The sequence below is a fragment of the Apteryx mantelli genome, chromosome 14 (assembly GCF_036417845.1).
Source record: "Apteryx mantelli isolate bAptMan1 chromosome 14, bAptMan1.hap1, whole genome shotgun sequence".
Classification (NCBI taxonomy): Eukaryota; Metazoa; Chordata; class Aves; order Apterygiformes; family Apterygidae; genus Apteryx; species Apteryx mantelli.
The window spans coordinates 12,902,096-12,917,910 of NC_089991.1; the positions used below are offsets into that span (position 1 = coordinate 12,902,096).

Here is a 15,815-nt window from a genome sequence, read left to right on the forward strand (position 1 = left end):
ACATCAGTTTCTTTCAGCTTCGCACAATGGCCCCATGCAAGTCATCTGCTGCTTGAAAGTGCTTCAGGAGGAGTTTCTGCCTGCATCGGTAAAGGGGATTCGAACTAACCCTGGTAGGGCCTTGCACAACTAATGAAAACACACCAGTGGCAGCATGCCTTCCAGTTCTGTTTTGGGTAGTATCAAATATGGCTTTACATAAAAAACCCTTCTTTCTATTTGCCTTACATGATTAAAATCAGCAGAAGAGGCCAGATCACACTAACCATAAACATAACCTGCCATGCTCTCAGAAAGGCGGACTATGCATTGATGGTCCTTACACTGTACATGGGACTTGTATGGGCGGGAAAGCAGTCTAAAACAGGCCTGACCAACTTTTTTTTAAACTTCCTACTCTGCAGATCACTGGGATACTGAGAATACTTTAGCCAAGAACAAACCCTCACTACTTCAATTAAATTGAAGGGGCCTGCAGGGAGACAGATGGTCTTTAAGTTCACTTGAAACTTCCCCATGGCATTTTCTTTCCAAAAAGATTTATCAGGTTTTTTTTGGTCACTAGAGGCCAGCCTTCCCATAACTACTCTAGCTTACTGCAGCCAGCTAAGGCAAATCAAATCATGCATCTTCATCATTAAAACATGTAAAGTATTGAAGACTGAGACAAAAGATTGATGTTCTAACAGCACAGTCAATGCATAAATCAGCAGGACTTGAGGCTACTAAAGCTTAAACAAAAAAAGCCAACATGATCACATTTTACAACAGACCTTTTCAGTACAGTTTGTTATTACCTAGTCACAGATCAACCAAAATGCAGATGAGCACACCATTTCATTTTAAGATGCTGTCACCATAATTTGCTTTTTAGAAGAGTTTCTTCTTTCAAGACATTACAAGAAAAACTTATGTAAATATTTTATTTTGCCTGTCATCGTTTTGGACAAGTAAGAACATCACTTTCTGGGTCTTTTATTAACATATTTATATTATGGTTCATATGAAAACAAGCATACACTTCACCGTATGGGTTTTAATTCTTCACTGACATTCCTCAGCTTTTGTCAACCCAGACAACAACCCAAAACCACCCAACTCCCATTACAGAAATATTGTTTCAGGTTTACGGATGTTTTCACCAATTTGGTTAAGAGCTATAGAAGCTTCTATTAATAGCACTTTGATAGTCCAAAGTGCAATTTGTTACTGTTGTTTTGGATTTAACATCAAAAGCACTGGAAACGCAACAAATGAGGAGAAATTGCAAGCAACAAGGACAGACTTCAGTGAAAGACTTCTGTTGTACAACCTCACATGATGATCATCGTGTAATTCTGAAGTAAAAATGCAGCAAGCTTTTTTAAAAGACAATACCAGTTACCACCACAAGGGGAAGCAGCATGTACTTCCAGTATGCTGACTGTGAGACAGCACACCACAGCTATGGCTGTCACATTTAGCTCTCCTCCAATTTACCAAGATACTTGTTTTAAGTTTTCAGGAACAAACTGTAAACAAGTTAAACTGAGAAACATTCATAAGCAGGGAAGGGACAAATATTGTAACACAACACAACAATGAAGATGTAGTCAAAACACAACAAAAACCCAAAACTCTACTGACATTTAGTAAGACCAGACTCAACCACTAACTTTGGCAAGTAAATGGCAACAAGTTATTGTTCTGATACAGGTAATACCCATCTGCCCTGTGGGGCAGGGCAATTCTGCTCTAGCTTTAGAACAAGCAAAGGTCAAGAGATATATACTGTATCTGCACAGAGATTACATGTTAAAAAACATGGAAACACTGAACCCTGACACATATTAAAAAACTTAGTAAGCAGCTCTCAGCTATTATGAGGAGCTCAGGTCTGGTGTGGACTCAAGACCAACATTTTCATCCAGATGTTTTGAATGCCACACATTACAGAAATAAGAAATAAGAATGCTGTTTTGTGCAGTACCATCTTACAAGAACTCTTCAAGTAAAATTAGTTTTGTATTTTCAGTTTCATCTTCCTTCAAAGGTGGAGAGTGTTCAATAACTTATTCAATTCCAGGACAGACAAGCACCTGCTGCACCTCCAACAAAAATGCCATCTACTTCAGGCCTTGCAGAAGCAGGGGATTAAATTAATGCCTAAACTGCAGAATTAACTCCTTATCATGTACAGCAGAGAGAAGCTTAAAGAATGCAACAAAAGTACTTCATTTCAGTTCTACTTTTGTAACATTTATAATGGAACCTGTCCAGCCTCAAATCAAAGTTGTTATAAAATTCTTCACCCCAAAGGTACTCATTTTCAGAAAAAATGGTTACTGAAATGCAACCAAACCGATGAACAGAAGGTATTAAGATCTTCAGCTATACCACCTCTACCTACCGAAGCTGGTGACAGATGGGGGAACCTCCTCCCCTTGGAAGAACTCCAACATACTCTTGACTTGATAAAGCAAATCTAGACCTTTTTTATTTTTATTTTTATTTTTTTTTAACAATTTGCCAAGACTGGAATGAGAGATAAATAGAAGGCACAACAATTTTGCTTTTTTTATACAAATACAAACTAAACATGAAAAAAACTCCCTATTTCAATAAAAAATTTCACAAGTTCAGGAAAAGTGTTTTAAGAGTCAAGTTCTAGACATTTAAAACCTATCCCACAATCCAAAATTTCAAAGTGGTAAAACAGTAGTTAGAATTCCTTTCCGTGATCATGTATCAAAAGAAAAAAAAAGATTCTACGGATACCCATTATTCCACTTTTACAGCGCCACAAAGAGAAAGATGAACGTCAATTTTTCAAGTGGCAATATCTCCGGACCAGAGGATGTTCGTATGACCCTCAAGGGATAAATCGATAGTTTTTTCCTGCCCTTGAAATACTTGCCAAGTACTATGTTTTCCTACAGGCTCTTGAACACATGCATGTGAAATATTCCACTGACTGAAATGCACCCAAATTCAGTAGAGAGGGGGAAGGAAAAAAAAAAGAAAAACAAAAAGAAAACATTCCTTTAGGAAAGACCACTGGTACCAAAAAAAATCCAGTCCGTAAGTCTGAAGTGAGCAAGGAAATTCAGTTCTTTTTAAAATCCACTTTTCCTAAAATGTTGTTCCGCAAAGCTGGAATCTGGGACAAGGACTAGAAAAAAAAAATCACAAAACCATAACACAAACAAAAAGGGGCCAAAATAGTATCAAACGTAGCAGTCTATAACAGGCTAGGGCCACATTCCAAGATACCCAAGGCTGAAATTCACAAATCTGCAGGAAAAAGGGTTTGCGCCACCATGTCAACATCCATGATGCATTCACTGGCGTTGCCCGATCCCCCTTCCAGCTCCAAATCCTGGTTTCTGGGACATTCCTCCACGTGGAGGCCCTCGAATCCCACCGCCCAGCCCCCCACGAGTGCCTCCAGGTCCACGTGGTCTGTTATCTCTGCGGTCACCCTCCCTGGCAGCTCGTGTTTTCTTCTCTTCCACATTCAAGCGCACCTCTCCCCTGAACATGATGGGCTGCAAAAGAAAGCAGAACAGGTACCTTCACTAATGATTCATCTGTAACTCTCCAACATCAAGCTGACTTCTGCAGCCCTGTTGCCTATCTGTCTCTCCAATCCCAATTAAAACATTTTATGAATGGCTATTGGAGACAGAATGGCTATAGTCAAACTATGCATCCAGTCTTATGCTTTCCTGGAGAAGATATATGTAAAAAACCACCCACATGTGAAAAAGTCTGAGACTTTTCAAAAGTGATCTCAGGTATAACACTAAACATTTCGACATCTCTTCTAAAAGGAATTAAGCTATTAACAGCACACTACTTTCATCAGTATGTGGCAATTCACAGTTCAGCACCAGGCAGAGTCCCAGTCGATTTTTCTTTTGGCATGAAGAATATCAGATCCCATATGCCACCTTGGTAAACAGGCCAAGGAAGTCTTTCACTTATGTCAAGTTTAACATTTAGAATTGCACTGATAAGTGGTGACTTGATTAAGAAACCTCATTGAAGCGAGAACAGAGAAGAGCAGAACTGCAACATTCAGCGTAAACCTCATTACAAAGAGCTGAAATTTGCAAAAATCTAAGAATTCCAAGAATAAAGATTCACTCGTTTCCAATAAATTTCAACACTTGTGTAACACACAAGAACATAAAAATGTGATCTCATCGTTGCCACAAGGAGAAGGTTTTTTCATCAAATGGAAAGGGTAGCCATTTACTTCTGCTGAACTGATTATGGAAGTAGCACAGGTCCGACAATGAAGCGGCATTGCCCTTCTCTAGCTATCAGCTCTGCTGGACAAAAAGGTCAAAGCACCTCATTACAGCCTCGTTACTGATTCTAATGCAAACTCCCACATTCCATATCAGTCAACAGGTTTAATTTCTTTGGCTAACAGTCTACCAAAGCCTTTAAAACTCATTTAGCAAAGCTTACTCTGAAAGAAGCCCTACTGTTTAAGGACATATGTTTGTACAAAAACTGGGCCCATCTGCAAGGCAATAAACAAATCCACACCGTAGCCCCCCCCTTTAATGTAAGGCCAGAAGTGCAGTGGCAATACTGCAGTACAGTAAGGAGGTAAGGAAGAAAGGAAGTCTCTGTGTGGTGAAAAGCTAGGTTGTAAGGAAGCACACTGCAGAGTTGTTAAGCTGTATCTGGATTCACAGTCTACCACCACTCCACACAGTCATGGGGCAAGAATTTTGCATTAGCAATCACGGCTGACAAGCTAAGCGGGTACCTCCTGTCTTTGTTAGCAGATTTCTTTTCTTCCAAATCCAAACACTAGTATAGTTTCTCCTTTTCAACCTCTTCTACTTTCAAAAACAAGATCCTGCTTGTTTGTAGGGTCAGACTCTCTCCACCTTGTCTCCCTGAAAGCTGTTTACCTGCTTTCTGCACAGCTCAGCAATTTCCCATTGGAAAAAGGCTCAAAAGATATTGAAATCAGTCTAGAGCAAATAAGTTCACATTTAAGTTGTTATAAGCAACTCTAACAGCAAAAGACCCTCTGCCTGTAGAAATGCTCTACAAGCACTGGGATAGAAGGGAAAGAAATATCCCTACTTTAAGATGCATGTGGAATTAGAAGGGGATGGGCTGGAATATCTTTTCTTGTTAGATGAATACAAAAAAACCCATTACCTGTTAGTAACAAACCAACAAACCCACTGACTAAAAGTTTATTTACCCTGCTGCTAAGGATCTTCTGAACTGGTTCAGGATCATCAAAAACCACAAACCCAAAATTGGGAAGTTTTCCACCGCTGTTGATGCGGAGTTCAACAACATTTCCATAGCCTGCAAGAGAAAAGCCAAGTTCTTGGGTCATACATTAGAATGTTCTGCTGACCACGCTTATGGCTGCAACCCCCAAACCCCGTGAGAAATACAGCAAAGCAAGTAACTTACTTTGGAAAAAGTCTTTCAGTTCACTTTTATCCACATCATGGGGAAGGTTCCCAACAAACAGCTGATGACTGTCTGGGTATCTCACAATCCGTCTAGTTTCCACATCACCTTGTTCACCATCACGAACTTGGAGGAAAAAAAAAAAGTAGAATTTGTTTAAGAAAAGCAAGTCTCTGCAATAATCAAAAAAGTCAAGTCATGGTCAGAAGTAGCACATTTCAAAAGATCCAGATTTCAAACTGTTTTTACATACATACATACATAGAGAGAGAGAGAGAGAGAGAGAGAGAGAGAGAGAGAGAGAGAACACTAGCAAGTTTGTAAGAATAACTTTCTCACCTGACTGAAATCAAATTCTTGAGTAGAAACCTAGGTATTTCACAGAACACTAGTGAAATTCAGCTCTAAAATGTGGCAAATATTCAGGCCAAGATCAACTAAGATATCCTTATCTACAAAAGTAGCAATTTTTCAATTATTAGCACAGTTGGTGACATTTCCAAACCTTAATCAGCTATCACATTGTTTCCTGAAACCATTAAATAAGCACAAAACAGTTTATTCTTCCTAGCTTTTCTTACTTGGTCTAGGACCCCTCTGTGGTGGGATGCTTGTTCGCTGCTCCCTCACTCTCTGATCCCTCTGAGGTCTCTGTGGTGGAGTCTGAGATTCAGGCTTTGTCTCAGGGCGAGGCTGCATAAATTCACAAAGAGTTAACAAACAAGAATCAGATCTAGTAGCACGATTCAGCTTTTCAGAGCTTACTTACAAGTTTTATTAATAAAATAACTTGAAAATACAGGGGGGGAAAAAGTTCAATTCACAGTTTTTTCACCAGTGGCTATAAAATGCATGTTAGCTCACGTATGCTTGCATTGCTTGTGGCTTGTATGCTCAAAGCAAACATGTCACTCCAACGCGCAAAGTTAAGATTTCCAAGTCGCCTCATTCACAATTATGTACAATAAAGTGCCTCCGCCCAAAGTACCATGGCAATTAAGCAGATAAATATTATTACAACAAACTGACAGGACAAAATCACACTCATGAACAGGCAGAGGGAAAAAAGTTACAGAAGCTGCCTCTCCTTTAAAGAAAGGGTGCATTCATTTTAGATAGCAGATACAGTCTGCATTCACATGAACATTCCTTTTTTTCTCCATAAGGAGTAAAATTCCTTCTCAACCAGGGAGCAAAGGAATAACATTTTTATAGAGTCTACAAGGACATGTTGAATTTGAAAGCCTATGGAGCTTCTCTGAAATTTCAGATCATAAGCAAGTAGATTTCACTATATTCCCCCCACCTCAGCCTACTGCCAGCCAGTTTGCCAGTAAATGGCTCTTGGTGCAGGATTCCTACCTGTGAGACAGGTACTTTCACAACATGAGGTGGTATTCCCGATACTGGAACAGCTCCACTGGGAGGAAGGTTCTTACTGGTTACTGATGCCCATGAAAATGTCTGAAGAAATAAATATCGTTACTCATAACTCGAGATGATTTTATCTTTCTGAAATACATTCCTGATGGTTTAGCTAATAGACCCAGAATAACAGTAACATAGTTTTAAGCTGTTTTTGAGACTTTAAAATTCTGGATCCAGCCACTAGCAGTTTCCTCACAACTTTCTTAGAATCATTCCAATTCAAAAGAGTTAGTGTAGTAATAATGCAGTCACATTTCTATCCAGTTTCTGTACTCTGTGTGGAGTTGAAATGCCACAGCAGTAGCCTAAAACTGAGCATCAGATCAAGGCTAACCAAAGTATTGCCTTCCTGACTCCCCATTTGTCTTTCACCTTCCTTAACATTGATGAGTGATGAGTATCCCCAGCTAGGAATAAAGTCACATTTCATCCATTTTCTTCATTCAGTATGTGACTGTGGTCTGTTCAACGTTTCAGAAGCTCTCTTTACAAATAAATCCCCCCCACACCTTAAAAAAAAAAAAAAAAAAAAAAAAAAAGAATTTAAGCCTAACTGCTGCCACAGTTCCCACACTACCAAATATATGCAGCCTTGCTTTAGGTCTTGATATTTTGATCAACCAGTTACTAGACAGAATTTCAACTACTTATTGGAGAGCAGCCAATGGGAAGGAGCTAACCAGTCATGAAAAGAGTAATTTGGGCAGGGGAGAAGGAAAAAAAAAAAAAAAAAAAAAAAACTTAAAGCATGTAAACACTTCTGATTCCAAATATTTCTTCTCCTCTTGCCAGAGTGAGGAAAATCACACTCAAACAACAGAAGAGTCAAACATACTGATGAAACCATCACATCATAGAAAAGAGCTACTGATTTTCATTACCCTGGAGTCCTCTTGCACTGCAGGAGCTGGATCAGCAGGAACTGGAGAAGGACTCTTCTCCACAGCCTCTTCTGGAACCGACTCCTCCAATGCCGGCTCAGATTTTTCTTCTTGCACCTCTGGTTCAGGTTCCTGTTCAGGTTCTGGCTCTGGCTCAGGCTCTGCATCTGCAGCTGGCTCTTCCACATGTTCTTCCAAGTCATTGCTGCTAGAGAGCACCACAAAAAGCAAGCAAAAAGGCAATATTGTATTCCATTCCATTAGCAGGTGGTAAGAAATGCTGCTTTTCAAATTCAGAAGTTAACCACCTCATAATCTAGAGGAAAACAGGTAATCTGTCTAAATAAGGCTACACTGCACAGGGATGCAAGTTCCACATTGTTACACTACAGAATGGCAAAAGCATTATATCAACTGAAAAATCTGCATTCAGCTTAACAGCCACTTAGGTTTCAGCTGCCCTACTAACAGAAATCTTGGATTGTCAAAGAAGAAAATCATGAATAGCAGTAAATTAATTTGACCACAGACCTGTTCTACAAACCAACTGTATTAGACAACATCTGACTTCACCTAATAAGATGATATTACCTGACAGTCTGCTCATAATAAGCACCACTATCATCAGGAACAGCCTCAGGTGTCTGCTGTCTTTCCTCAGGTTCCTCCCCCTCTTCCTCCGATTCTAAACGAAGTCAGAAAAGGAAAAAATACACCATACACATCTTTAGTACTCAGTGCTAACCTAAGGCATCTTCCACAACACACAGATCAAGACTCTGCTGAAAAGCACATGTAGGAAGCACTATTAAGACATGACACAAAATAGAAACTTCCTCATATTTCCACTACCACTTCAGTTATTCAGTTTTGACCAAAGTCAAATGGCATTTTTCAAATTACTTCAAAAAGCAGATTTGTAGCCTACACTACAGATTGCTACTACTCAAAAAGAGGTCTTACATGTTTTTTTTAATACCATTGTTAGAAGAAGGCTATGACATTCAGGAGATTGCTATCTTTGTGGCACAACTCTTTGCTGAAGTGCAGACAGCATAGTGAAAGAAAGGTAAGACTGCATGCCAGAAAAAATCCAAGAGATCACCAAGCTTAGTGCTGATCTGCCTTCTCAAAACAAAGGGATTTCCTCCAGTCTGGAAATGGGAGCATTGAAATAGACTCAGGAACAACTATTAGTAGAACTATCCAAAAGTTCCTGATACTTACCCTCTGGAGGCTCCGTGTCAGAGTCACCAAAAACCTCATCCTGGTAGCGAAAGATGTCATTATGGACATAAAACTTGTTTGCAACAGAACCCTTGAAACAAAACAAAGGGAGGAACTGATTCAGTTACAGCAGTTGCAAACCCCTCCCCCATTCCCAACATTACAAAGTTTACTATCAGTGACAAAGTCTGGTCCTGGTCTGCCTCCCATGACACTGCGACAGTACAAAGGAATACAAACAGGACAGTCAGTGATTCCTACAAAGGATCCCCAAGCAGGAAGAAAAGGAGAGCCAACCTGAGCGAGTTTAACCGCCTCTGCAGCCTGTTGCCAGACACAGGAAGTATTTCGCACTCCACAAAAGTTAGGGAAGAGTGCTATATTATATCACAGCTCAGATGATATCCCTTGACATCAGGGTAATTAATATAATTTAGAGCAACTCCAGCCACTGGTCAGCTCAAGTGTAATTCTGACTGGCAGCAAAGTAAGGCTGAGAAAGCAGAAAAGCCTGCTTTGAGCCATTCATGCCTCTGTTCCATGCACTGGACCAAGAAGTACAGGCAAATCTCAGGGTCTGACTAAAGAAAAAATCCACAAAGTGCTCAATGACTGCTTTATCAATAACACACCTTCATAAATATGGTAAAAAAGCAAAACACTGTTTTGTTAAAATAAAATGCTACAAGATCTCTGCCAAGATGAAAGCCCCGTTACAGCAAGCTACCAATCCACCATAAAAGAAACAGAGCATTTGGGATGGAAAGACTGGGATAACCTTTAAGACTGCAGAGAAGGCAAGAAGTCTGTACAATGACCACTGAGAAAGAGAGATCTCAACATGGCTCCTGGAGCAGAAGTTCTGCTCAGTCCAGCAGAGAAAGGAGCTATAAGTTCCTTCCTTATGACTGACAGGATCAATAAGACCTAGATAAGTCCTGGAAAGATAGACAGTTAAAGCTAAGCAAAAATTTTAGTCTTCTGTAGGCTATCTTGATTACTAACAGCTTGGTAGAAAGACACAACTGGAAGCAGAATAACTAGTGTGGAGTTGCTTTCTAACACTGTTTGCTGAGGTCACAATTCATTATGTTAATATTGAAGTGATAAGGAAACAAGAACAGCTTGAGCAAGTTGTCCTTCCCATATCTTAAAAGATAAATCCAAACTTGCCTCTTTCAAGAAAATCTGTGCTATTCAGGGAAAAAAAAGTCAAGACAGCATCATACTAGCAAGTCAAGGATGCGCTGCAGTCATGCTCAAAACTAAATGCGCGCAACAAAAAGATGGATCAACTGAAAGAAATTCATACAGCGCTTTTAACTCTGGTAGTTTCTAACAACAAAAGAGTGGGAGCTTCTGCGGTCCGAAGTATCAATTCCTAGCTCCAAAGGAGAAACAGTCAAACTGAAAAATAAAACGGATCTTGCAGCTTATCACTGTCATTTACAATTATGCGTACTGTATGTTGAAAGTCACCTCAAACCCAAAGTCAAAGCTTTATGGAATCAGAAAGTTTGGATTCCTTGTCTTAAAATGACATAAAACATTTTTCTCTCACTAGCCCTTTCTCATACCAGTTGCTAGAGTGCAAATCAAAGATAAAAACAACTTTAGAACACACAAGCATTACAGATACTTAGTAGCCACAAGTCAGGATATTTACAACTGTAATGATGATGCCCATGGTTAATATATTAACATATGGAAATAATGCAATTTCCTAAAGAATCTTCAGGGCATTACCACTGAACTTTGTGGTAAACTATCTTCCTGGTCCAACCCTCCGGATTCCAACATTGAACCAAACAGGCCCCATATCAATCCTGACATGAAAGTAGGCTTATAGTAGTATTAACACCCTATATAGCATACCTCAGGTGCAAGTACAAATGTTTGCATGAATCTGCGCACTGGCTGCATGTTATTGGAGAGCTCGCCCATCACCTGGACTACAACACCATCGTTGAGAGTAGCATGAGCATCCACATGACGGATCTTTGTGTGGCAATCCTTGAAGTTTAATGACAGCACTTTCTTGTGGATATCCTGGGGGGGGGGGGGGGGGGGGGGAAGGAATAGAGGTTACACTGCAAAAGCCATTTCTGCTAAGTTAGTGGTTTCCAAAGAAAGGAGGAACATAAAACATTCAGTTTTAGGTTGCATTCCAAAACCCTGGAGAGAAAAGCTTGGCAGCGTGCTCTTTAAGTTTGCTTCACAAGCATTTTCACATTATGAACTTTCAGAAAGGAGACATATCCTGACTAACTATTGCTGTTTACTATTAGGCAGTTGTCCTGATTTTCCTACAGAAGGCATTTAGGCAAAGGCGATGAATCACAGCGGGTATGCGTTTCAACCACAAGGGAGACAAAAAACCAAGGACAGTAAGTTTTTCAAGTACTTACAGATTGCCCATAGACAGCATCAGCTGGTTTTCCATTGGAATCCAAGCCGCCATGGACATAGGAAGAGTTCTTTCCATAAAACCTGTTGAAGGGAAATATTTTAACGCTATGCTTTGTTGAGTAACACAGAGCCTCTAAGAGTACACTATGAATATTATACTTCCATCAGGTTTTCTGTCTGAATTATTGCAATACATTCTTACAATTCCATAACCCTTTTTTGCATTTTTCAAAGCAAACAAACAAAAAAACACCACAAACCACACACACACAGTTCTTGTGTGTAAGCTGTAGCTTTCTGATATGTCAGATGCCCAAGCACTAACAGCCAAGAGTAAAGTCTCATATGAGACCTAGATAATTCAGCCCCATTCTCTCTCTATAAGAGGTCTAAATCAACATAGTACTCTGAACATGCAGGATACTAAGGCTTCTCTCAAGCTCTGGTTTAAAGTCTGAGCAACAAGCAAGTTTTGTTCATCTAGAGTTATGAAAGCACTGCAGGTAAACCTTCCTTTTTAAAAACAGACAGATTAGAAAGTAAAATGTCATTAGCATACTCCATTCTGACAGCAGATACAAGTCTAGAATTGAAATCCATGGCATGCCTAAACTTTCCTGTGACCCAGACAGAGAAGGTTAGCTATTCAAAGTGGGGAATAACTTTGAAAGGTCTCTAAATGTTCCAGAAACTGGAAGGAGGGTTTCAGGAATCACTTATCTAGCAACTCAAAGCACAGCAAGATAAAGCATGTCTTCAAAAGGCTAAGTTAAGTCTCACAATGCAGGATTAACAATCAAGTTGAACTGGAACAGTTTATTTAGATAACAGATTGTAGTTTGCTGTATAATCATAATTTCAGTAATTTTCCTTTAAGAAACAGCTACTGATATGACTACTGACACATAGCAATATACAAGAATACAGTTTTCAACATTTTTTCCCTAGTCAGGAGGCATTATATCAAGATGACCACAAAACTGTTTAGTTAAACATAACATTTATCCAACTTTCATTTATATTGACCACATCTAGAAGTGTGAAGTGACACTTCTGGCTTACAAAATTGTTTTTAAGCTTATAATGCATGTATAACAGCATTTCAATAGCAACTAGAGTAAGTTTTTAGGAAAATAAAAAAACAGTATTTTCCAATGTTCCTATCATTTTTCTAGTTGTTGTAATCTTTATTATCCATGTTTTAATCCAGTTGATCAAAACCGGGAGCAAGTTACACTGAATCCGTCTTGGATAAATCAGATTTTTAAATGCCCAAACCTTAAATCCAGCTAGCCAAGAAGAGGGAATGATTTTATTCACTGCTTTTAACATTCCCCCCAAAAAAAACAGATCATGAAGTGAAGCAGAGCTTTACCTGTGCAAGTAGTCAGGTGCTTGGTTCAGTAGAGTATAGTACTGCCTCACGAATTCCCGCCCGACCAGCAGGGGACTTGGCTTCTCCATCACCATTTCTTTGGTCAACTGAAAACTAAGGAAAATAAAAGCTCCATAAAACACTTACATTTCACATTGCTGTACACATACTGATAACATAAGCCACATAATTACAGTGTAAAGCACACAAAACCTATTAGCAGTTTCACCACAGTAATCAGTTCAACTGATATGCTTTCAGAGTCATCAATGGCTGGTGCTGAGAAAAAGAGGGAGAGGACTGCTGGGTAGGGAATCAGTGGTGGGAGAGGCTGCATGGCTGAGGGAGTTTAATTCAATATGAAAGCATTTAATTATCCTGTGTACCCTCAGTAAAAAGCAGGTGGGCAAGCAAGTAAGGTTCTTCAAGAGGATTTGCTAAGCAGCTAAGTCATGTACAGTTGATCCAAGTTCTACTTACCTCACTTGACTTCACAATCAGAATTAGAAGTCAGATGTTCTAAAGCAAAGCCTGTGCTACTCTATTAAGGGCATTTTAAAAAGGCCAAAGCAAGTCCAACCTATTTTTGTCAAAAGCACAGCACTCCTACAGTGCTTATCACTCATATTGAAAAGGAATATCAGATTATACTAAAATAACTATGCTATGGACATAAATGAATACTGCTCTTCTCTTGCTTCCCCAAACTCAGCAAATCATGTATCACCTCAATCCAACAGATCAGTCAAATTAACAGTACCATACCTAGGGTCAGGCACAAATCAATCTATTTACCATGTGCCTAATTTCAATGGATCTGTAAATTACAAAAAGAAAGTCTTTACAGCTGGAATACAGAATATGTCCATCTTCAGTGCAGGTCATTCAAAACCAAAGCACATTCATGTGTTTCTTTCCTTTTGAACACTCATAAAAAGAAGCTCAGACTAGTAGAGGAAAAATATCAATACCAGATCATATTCTTGTTGCCTAATATAGAAACAAAAGTAGTTTTTTAGCTTCATATGCCATTGCCAATCATACTGACAGGTAGCAGAATGGGAGCTTAGCTGGCAGTTTTGCTGCTGATGTGTTACAGACTATACATTAGCTGATTTTTCTGCCTTGTAGTGCTGACAATAAAGAATAGTTAGCAAAGGTATTTGCAGTAGGTCAAGCAGATGTTATCCGAAAGGGAGTTAAAGACCAGGTGTAACACTTGAAAGAGAACTTTCTTCATATTACAGACATCCTAACCCCCTTCTCCTACACAACGTTTTCCCAAATACATGGTATGCAAATTCAATATGCACAAACTTCAGGTATGTTCCACAAGTCAAAACCAACACACTCCTAACTTGAGCCCCCCAAAAAGCAACTCAGGAGTCATCATTCACCTATCTGTTTTTATTTAAGACTGTGCAACTAGAAATAACTCCAAGAAGTGTCAGCAAAAAAATAAACAATGGAAATCAAACTAAGTCCTCTAGTGCAGACTAATCCAGATGGAGACTGCAAAGTGCATGCCTTGACAATTACGCTGGTACAAGCTTTCTCTTGTCACTGCACAGAACAGCATTTTACACCCTGGGTAAACAGACTTGCCCACAACTAACCTATGGACAAAGAGAATGATCAACAACCAGGTAAGGAAGCGGTAGATGGGGTTGGCAACCAAAGAGTCTGAGGTGGTATAAACAGAATGGACCTCTTAATCAACAAAACAAGGGCTGAAGAGGAATTGCCCCAACTGTATGCATGTAAATAAGGAAGTACCTATGGGACCATATCATGGGAAAAGCTCTCATCCCCTTTCCGGGAAGTCAGCACACCAAGGTCCCACTCTGCAGCATCTCTACACTGACACACACAGCACAGGAAACAAACGGGATGAATTAGAAATCTGTGTACATTTACAGGGCTACAATCTCATTGGTATCAGGGAGACATGGTAGAATAGCTCACAAGACTGGAGTGCCACAATAGATAGATACAGGCTCCTTACTGTGGACAGCCAGGGAAGATGAGAAAGGGGAGTTGCCCTTTACGTGAGAGAGTATCTGGAATGCATGAAGCTCTGCCTGGGGACAGGTGAGGGGCCAGCTGAGTACTTATGGGTCAGGGTTAGTGGGCAGACCAACATGGGCAAGACTGGTGGGTGTCTGCTTTAGACTGACTCATCAGGAAGAAGAAATAGATGAAGCCTCCTTCAGACAATTGGAAGAAGCCTCATGTTCACAAGCCCTGGTCCTCATGGGGGTACTTCAACCACCCTGGTATCTGCTGGAGGCACAATACAGCAGGATACAAGCAACCCAGGTTTCTGGAGTGCTTTGATGACGATTTCCTAACACTGGGGATCAAGGAGCCAACAAGGAGGAGTACTCTCCTGGACCTCACACTTACAAATAGGAAGAACTAATCAAAGATGTAAAAGTTGGTGGCAGCCTTGGCTACAGTGACCACGAGATGGTGAAGTTCAGGATCCTGCAAGGAGGGAGTGTGGCATTATGCCACAGGGAGCAAGACAAAAAGCAGAATCAGTCCTGGACTTCAGGAGAGCCTGTTCAGGGACCTGCTTAGAAGAATCCCATGGGATATGGCCCCGGTGGAAAGAGGGGTCCAAGAGAGCTGGTTGATATTCAGGAATCACCTCCCACAAGCTCAAGAATTGTTCATACCAACGAGGGGGAAATGAAGCAAAGGCAGCAGGAGGCCTGCATGGATGAACAAGGAGCTCCTTACTAAAATCAAATATAAAAAGGAATTATCTAAGACGTGGAAACAGGGACAGGCGACCCAGGAGGAACAACAGAGACACTGTTCAGGCATGTAGGGATGGGGTTAGGAGGGCTAATGCCCAGTTGAAGTTGAAACTGGCAAGGAACATGCAGGGCAACAAGAAAGGCTTCTACAAATAGGTAAGCAGCAAAGAAAAGGCTAAGGAAAACATGGGCCTGCTACTAAGTGGGCCAGAGGCCCTGGCAGCAAAGGACACAAAAGGCAGAAGTACCAAATGTCTTCTTTCCCTCAGTCTCTACTGGTAAGGTTTGCCCTCA

General features: G+C 40.2%; 1 protein-coding gene across 4 annotated transcripts in view; it reads right to left on the minus strand.

The window, feature by feature from the left end:
* Positions 1-909: 909 nt before the first annotated feature.
* The window catches only part of G3BP1 (G3BP stress granule assembly factor 1), a 28,404-nt gene continuing 13,498 nt past the window's right edge, over positions 910-15,815 (minus strand). Inside the window, exons 2-12 of one of the 4 annotated variants that reach the window (XM_067304587.1) lie at positions 12,757-12,870; positions 11,381-11,462; positions 10,848-11,021; positions 8,973-9,063; positions 8,337-8,430; positions 7,746-7,950; positions 6,799-6,900; positions 6,018-6,129; positions 5,437-5,562; positions 5,216-5,325; positions 910-3,527 (exon numbers count right to left, since the gene is read on the minus strand). In XM_067304587.1, the coding sequence (XP_067160688.1) occupies positions 3,321-3,527; positions 5,216-5,325; positions 5,437-5,562; positions 6,018-6,129; positions 6,799-6,900; positions 7,746-7,950; positions 8,337-8,430; positions 8,973-9,063; positions 10,848-11,021; positions 11,381-11,462; positions 12,757-12,851 (1,398 nt within the window). In that variant the 5' untranslated portion in view covers positions 12,852-12,870 and the 3' untranslated portion in view covers positions 910-3,320. Of the gene's footprint in view, positions 3,528-5,215; positions 5,347-5,436; positions 5,563-6,017; positions 6,130-6,798; positions 6,901-7,745; positions 7,954-8,336; positions 8,431-8,972; positions 9,064-10,847; positions 11,022-11,380; positions 11,463-12,756; positions 12,871-15,815 lie in introns of all 4 variants that reach the window. The other 3 variants (XM_067304585.1, XM_067304586.1, XM_067304584.1) reach the window with 3 other exon arrangements.